Here is a 7,595-nt window from a genome sequence, read left to right on the forward strand (position 1 = left end):
CAAAAGCGGGGTGGGACAGGGCGAGTTCGTTTTTTAGCGGGTTGATGGCAAGGTGAGAAGGGTCAGTATAAAATAGGCTCGGACTGACGGACCAACCCGCCCAGCTCGCCAAACAGTGCTGGGTGGGTCAGGTCAAGTTTTTCAGCTCAATTTCAAAAGCGGAACATAGCGGGCTGGCTCATTTTTTGACGGGTTGATGACGCTCTGCCCACTTTGCCACCTCTATGACAGTTGGGCTTACACCTCTCAAAACTATGACCGAATAACCAGAGTCTAGCAACTGATTTCACAACTTTTTATGCATTCGCTTGCAATTGAATTTCAAGTCTCCCCTCTTAGAACTTGTTCTCATTTGATGCCAAATTCCAAATGCAGCCAAAGAAGATCATAATATTACATTAACAAACTATCATGTCTATGCTTATTATGTCCCCTGTTCTGATAAATGATAACAATACTTACACATTGTAATCTTCATAGGGGAAGCAAGAAAAACAACACTGACATTAACTTAGTGTGGAACAACAAAGCTAAAGGGACAATAACACAGACAACATATAGAGAGGTATCTTTATCTAAAGACTCCCATTATTTTTCTTCAATCCTTATTTAGCAGCAAAACCTTAGTCCTTTTCATCCCATCTTAGGCAGCAGCAATATCAACAGCTTGGTTGGCAACATCAACATCTTTTTCCACAAAAGCCTTGATATATTGCTCTCTGCATATTAAAACCATAAAATGAGGTTTGATATAACACCTTTTTATTATCACACAGACCACTGAACTCATATAATAACCCATACCTTGCAGGAAGATGATCATGAGGACGATTATATGGAGTCCAAACTGGTTCACCAACAAACAATCGCAAAGCCTGCATATTCATAATAACAAAATACACGAGGATATCAGCGGCCATTCCAAATGTCTGTTCATCCAAAAAAGATTTTTTTAAGACTAATTTCAATAGGTGAAATGAAACAATCATGCATTATATTATATCTCATTTTACATCTTCATTTGAACATATCTACAAGAAATTAACAAAAAGTTTCAACAATCAGATGCCTATCACCAATTAAAGTAGAAGATCCCTAGACTAGAGACACAAAAAGCCTTCCAGAAAGAGCACAGATCAACAGCTAAAGGAATAATACAGCTACAATCTGGAATATGTAATCATTAATCAATACCTTAATATAGTTGCTCTCATCCAGTGTAAATCGATGATAAATTCCAGCAGGTAAGATGATCATTCCTCCTTTCTTTACCCATACACGAATCCAAGCATCATTGTGATCCCGAACATCAAAATAACCTTCAGAAAAAAGAGTAAATATTAGCAACTTAACATGGTAGGTAATGAATGTATCAAAGTAAGGGAAAAATATTTCCACATACCACTTCCAGCAACACAAAAGCGAATCTCCTCATCAGTGTGAAGGTGTTCTTCAAAGAAATTTTTAATCTTCTCTTCATAATTTGGCAACTTTTCTGGGCATATGTCAACAACATCCTGCACCAAAAAATTGTGCCTCAGATCAAATCATTAAACAAATATAAACATAGACAGAATATCAAAATGAAGATATTTGATATCACCAATGCATTATTCAAATATGCATTTGTTTATGTATGTTATCACTTATGATAAATAATTCATCCATCACCATGTAAATCATAACTAAGTAAAAAAGTATTAGTATAACAAACCATGTACGTATAACCACGTTCCTCGCAGATCTTTTTTAGCTCCGGATCTGTTTCATGGTTATCAGCATCTAATCGCCAACTAAGGACTCCAATTTCTGCATTGTTAACATGACAAATCCCAATATGTGAGTGTAAACCCCTCAATCTAAAGATAAAAAACCACCACATGCTGTATAGAAGCTTACCAGCTAGTTGGTCCAATGAAACAAAATCTTTGGGTTCTTTGTGATGGGGAAGTCTTTGATCTTCATTACTATCATCCATGTACCATGCTTCAAGGACTTCCTCTCGGGGATCCTGTGAAAGACGGCATTTGAGGATTTACTCCCCTTACTTTTTCTATTACTCTAAACGAGGAACTCATGCAAGCCTCACCACAACCAAAAAGTAATAGTAGACTAGTTGTAGCATCTAACTAAATAGACAATTTGAGTACAAGATCAACATAAAATGTACCAGTACTCACAACACAAAGTGAACAATTCTTTAAAAATAATCAACTGACTTTGAATATATAATCACACCACTCCCATCAAAACATATAACGAAGCTTCAACTAAGAGCCACCAGCAATAGGACAATAGATAAAAGGCAAAGGGAAAACCACAACGCATAAGTCTCCCTGACTTTGCGAGTAGGGGTGAAGGTCAATTGTCCGCAGCCTTACGCTTACATATTTCTAAAAAAAGACTGTTTCCGAAAATCGAACTGTGACCTTCGGTCACAAAGTAGCAACCTTACAGCTACTCCAAAGCTTCCTAGCAATCGGACAATAGATAAATAAAACAATTTCCCTGGGCAGAAGGATGGTTAGTATCTAATTCTTGCACCAAATCCATGATCCAATCCATTTTAACATAGTACCTACCCCAGACTCAGACAAAATATCCAATAAAACCAAAGCCTAGAGCTATTGATCAAAATCTAGAGTAATTAGGAAAAATAGACCACTCTCTGTGCTTTTTTCTGTGTTTCCATAAAAATATATGTTGTATTGCTACAAAGCAAAGGAAAAATGTATATATTGATGTCTGAAGCAATAGCCTGAGAAGTGATTTAATGTTTCACATTCAGAGAGTTGTGCCATAAACAAAAACTACAAAATCCAAAAGAAGAAGCTCAAAACAAAAAGAATCATACGATTAACCAAAAAAAATAAATGAACATAAGAAGGCAGTATCAGCATCAGATAATAAAAATATAAAACGACGAGTATGTTGTGCAAATCATAATTGATATAGTTTGCAATCGACAACTGAGAAATAATAATATATTTAAATTAATTGGCCGAAAAATGAATAAAATAAAATCCCATGTTATGAATATGCGAAAAGAAAAAAATTAAATAAAAAGAAATAGAAGCAATTGAGAGAAAGGAATACCTTGGTGGAGGAAACCATTGTTGGTGTTTGTTTTGGAGAGGTAACCGTAACAGTTCTTCATGGCAACGCAATTTATAGAATAAGAAGCGTCAAAACCTTTGAGTCTTGGACTAACCTTGTCCAGGTTAACTGAATCGAAACAACCTTAGTTTTATAATAGCATATTTATAAAGTTTCAGAATTATTTTAAAATTGTTGGTACAGCTGGCTTGGCATCAATTGTTATGTTATGTATTTTTGCAACGAACGATGCAGTACTTATTAAATCCGCCCCGTTAATGGATTATCGAGTCATTTGTTTAATCAGTGGCTATTACTTAGAGCCCGTTTGGATGGGCTTTTTTTTCTTCAAAAGCTGTTTTTTTAAAGAAAAAAAAGCACTTCTCGAAAAAAGTCTATTTAGATGCTTGCTTTTAAAAAAAGCAGAAGTCATAAAAAAAGCTAAAAATCTACTTTTTTTGGAAGCTAAAAATTTTAGCTTTTAAGAAAAGCAGAAGTCAAAAGTCAAATATTTTTTTCAAAAAACAAATATTTTTAAAAAAATCTAAATAGCTGTAACTTTTATAAAAAGTACTTTTAAAATAAGGAAGTGATCAAAAGGACTTTTTTCAAAAGTCCATACAAACAACCTCTTAATCTGATAAGTATATATAAATTTAGGAAAAAAATTTCTTATGTTCTATAAAATAAAATAATATTTTTATACACATAAATCTTACGTGAGACTCACTTTAAATTTTTTTCTTTTTTTTCTATTTTCTTTCCTCTATCTTTCTTTTGTGAGCGTAGGAAGATTGTTTTTATCTTATGCAACATAAGAAAAACAATTTCCATAAATCTATAATATATATTAAAAAAAAAGAGTAGGATCATTTAACACTGGTGTCAAATTTAAAGTTTGACACCTCATCTAAGAGCCGTTAGATCCAAAAAGATCAATTGTGTCATATGATTACAAGGCAAATTTATTGATCTTTTTTTATCTAACAACTCTCAGATGAGGTGTCAAACTTTAAATTTAACACCGGTGTCAAAGAATTTTACCAAAAAAAAGGCAAAGGGAAAACATATTCAAATATCTGTAAAAAATTAATATCAATTTGAAATATTTTAATATAAAAAATAATAAATCACATATCATTGTTCAACAAAAAATCAAACAAACATATAATACTTGTGATACTAGTGTTTCAAGTTTAGTAGATGACATTTATAAATTAAATCAAAATTTCTTGAATAATACATAACCAAAATAATATTACTATTATAAATACATAATTTATGTAAGTGAACAAATAACAAATTACTTAAATATTTCAAAAGAAAACAAATTATTTGTGAATTTTAAAAAATGATATCCTTTATATTTTTTTAAACAATTTTTTTTATAAACTAGGTCGGTCACCAGTTTTCACCAAAATCAGCCGGGTTGCATCGGTTCCAATGCTTGGCTGATATGCTGCTTTACCCGAACCGATTATATGACCATTATATCAGTTCTTGGGTCAACACGGTCTGGATGGTCCGAGTTTATTAACATTGACTAAACAAGTAAAGTCAAGTCAAACGAGATTTTAATCTAAATGAGTTAGGTTTATATAAATCATTTCAATCTGTCTTAATTTGCTACCCTGATACAAGTCAAATTATAAATTTAGTTTGGTTTGTTTTTTAAAAATACAAGGCTTGATCTGTGTTACCAAGCTTATTAAGACTTTAAAAATGACATAATGCATTCTGTAAAATATAAATTAAAAAATTATAAGATATTATTATATTAAAAAATAACAAAATATTATTTTATAGAATAATATATTATTTTATTATAAAATAAAAGGATATTACTTTATTAAAATTAAAATTAAATATTAGTTAGTAAAAAAATTATGTTATTGATACACGATCAAATGAAAGTTATACTTTGAAGTTGCTCATGTAAAAAAATTAAAAAGAGAGAGAGAGAGAATTTCAATAATTTCATTTACATCTTGGATGGATACATGTAAAAGAAGCTCCATATTTTTAACAAAGATTAGAATCTTACTATTATAACTTTATCTAATGATTTTATTCCTGTAAACTGATACAAGACGCGGACTTATATCAGAGAATATGTCAACAACACTTTTATTCACTTTTCAATAATAGGCTCATACATCCCTTTGGTTGGTATTTATATACACAGTCTTATTACACACATCAGAATTGGAACTAACTACGTGGCACTATTTGTCACATATGCAACTAACTACCCTTAAGTACAACTGTCCATTATTATTGTACATGATCAATAGCCCAAGAAGGAAAGCCTCTCACTCTCTTTGGCCTACTATCCTTCACCAATATTCCAGTAGCTGTAACATCTGCCCTCCCTTCGACAGTAACCTTGTCCTCAAGGTTTAATTCTGGATAATTGCTACAAAGCTCTGAAATATTTTCCCAAGATGCATCCTCAGATACAGTTGCTGACCACTGAACGAGACACTGCTTAATCAACTTCCCTTTAACCGAAATTTGTCTTGAGGCTAACACTGCTACTGGTTTCTGCACAGGTCTGTTATCTACACTCAATATCGGTAAGGGTTCAAAACTCCCATCGTTTGTTCCATGGAATGGTTTTAAGATTGACACATAGAACACTGAATGTATCAAACTTCCTTCAGGTAAGGACAATTTATAAGCAACTGGATTAATCACCTTTTCCACTCTAAATGGGCCAAAATATCTCTTCGCCAGCTTGTAACTGGTTTGCTTCGCTACTGATAACTGACGGTATGGCTGCAACTTAAGCAAGACTTGATCACCTACATTAAAGCTTCTTTCCTGACGATGCTTATCAGCCTGATGCTTCATTCTTTGTTGAGCACGTTGCAGCTGTAATTTGAGATGATTAAGCACCTCTTGTCGTTGCTGGAGCATCATATCCACAGCCTCAATCTTCACCTCATCTTTTTGGTACGCTGGAATAAGAGTTGGTGCCTTACCATACATAGCTTGAAATGGAGACATATTAATGGCAGAATGCACTGAGGTATTGCAGTGTAGTTCTGCCCAACACAGAAACTGAGACCAAGTCGAGTTCTGTTCAGAACAAAAGGCACGCAAGTATTGCTCAACATATCGATTGGTCACCTCCGTTTGAGGATGATAAGTTGAGCTTGCATGCAATGTTGTACCACTCAATTGAAATAGTTTACGCCAAAATTTGCTCATGAATACCTTATCTCTGTCTGAAACTAATGATCTAGGAAAACCATGGAGCTTAACCACCATATTACAAAAAAGTTGTGCTACTGTTGCTGCTGTGTATGAAATTGGTAATGGTCCACAATGACCATACTTCGATAGTCTATCAATTACAACTAATATAGTAGCATAACCATTTGATCGAGGAAGACATGTAATGAAATCAAGGGTTAAATCATCAAATATGGCATCCAAAATTGGTAAAGGATGTAATAATCCAAAAGGAACCTGAGTTGAGCTCTTGATTTGCTGACATACCACACAATCACACTTGAAAAAGGGTATTCTGATATATATTAGAATTGTAAATAATGTGTACAAGGGATTCTCTATTTATAGAGAATATGTGACATACTTTTAACCTAAAGGCCTTGGCCCAATACAACAAAGGGCTTGGCCCAATACAACAATAAACTAAATAATAATTAAATCAATATTATTTACAACACTCCCCCTCAAGTTGAGGAATAGATATTTATCATTCCCAGCTTGCTAGTAAGTTCTTGAAATCTGTCTGTAGGAAGCCCCTTTGTTAATAGATCAGCTAATTGACGCCCAGTGGGAATGTATGGAGTGGTAATTAACCCGCTATCAAGTTTCTCTTTGATGAAATGGCGGTCGACCTCAATATGTTTAGTCCGATCATGTTGAACTGGATTATGAGCTATACAAATAGCGGACTTATTATCACATAGCAGCTTCATAGGTCCCTCACATTTTATTTTGAGATCATCAAGTACAATTTTCAGCCACAGTAACTCACAAATGCCTTGAGCCATAGCTCGAAATTCAGCTTCTGCACTTGATCTGGCAACCACATCTTGTTTCTTACTTCTCCATGTCACCAAGTTACCGCAAAGAAACATGCAATAACCAGTGGTAGAACGACGGTCAGTCATGGATCCAGCATAATCAGCATCTGTGTAGACTTCTAAAGATAGATTGCCATCACGTCGGAATAACAATCCTTTACCAGGAGTACCTTTAAGATACTGAAGAATTCTCTCTACAGCCTGCATGTGTTTTTCCTTTGGATTGTGCATAAACTGACTGACAACACTAACAGCATAAGCTAGGTCTGGTCTAGTATGGGCCAGATATATCAATTTCCCAACTAGCCGTTGATATTGTCCTTTATCAACTGGAGGACTCTCTTCTTCATAGCCCATCTTGTGATTCTGCTCAATAGGAGTATTAGAGGGTTTACACCCGAGCTTTCCTGCTTCTTTGAGAAGATCAAGAACATATTTCCT

At 34.0% G+C, this 7,595-nt stretch overlaps 1 protein-coding gene across 3 annotated transcripts; it reads right to left on the reverse strand.

The window, feature by feature from the left end:
* Nucleotides 1-318: 318 nt before the first annotated feature.
* Nucleotides 319-7,162, reverse strand: LOC133293173 (acireductone dioxygenase 2-like). Of its 3 annotated transcripts, none has more exons than XM_061491708.1 (7): nucleotides 7,145-7,162; nucleotides 1,900-2,011; nucleotides 1,715-1,809; nucleotides 1,403-1,517; nucleotides 1,195-1,319; nucleotides 805-875; nucleotides 319-719 (listed from the first exon to the last, which is right to left on the reverse strand). In XM_061491708.1, the coding sequence occupies exons 1-7, from the start codon at nucleotides 7,160-7,162 to the stop codon at nucleotides 644-646; spliced, it is 612 nt and encodes a 203-aa protein (XP_061347692.1). In that variant the 3' UTR covers nucleotides 319-643. The 3 variants fall into 3 exon arrangements, with proteins under 3 accessions (XP_061347692.1, XP_061347693.1, XP_061347691.1); XM_061491709.1 differs by lacking the exon at nucleotides 7,145-7,162 and adding an exon at nucleotides 5,017-5,031; XM_061491707.1 differs by lacking the exon at nucleotides 7,145-7,162 and adding an exon at nucleotides 3,097-3,218 and having other exon boundaries at nucleotides 321-719.
* Between the last annotated feature and the right edge of the window lie 433 nt (nucleotides 7,163-7,595).

The sequence above is a fragment of the Gastrolobium bilobum genome, unplaced genomic scaffold, assembly GCF_033153095.1.
Source record: "Gastrolobium bilobum isolate Gb01-03AN ecotype WA unplaced genomic scaffold, APGP_CSIRO_Gbil_v1 utg9111, whole genome shotgun sequence".
Classification (NCBI taxonomy): Eukaryota; Viridiplantae; Streptophyta; class Magnoliopsida; order Fabales; family Fabaceae; genus Gastrolobium; species Gastrolobium bilobum.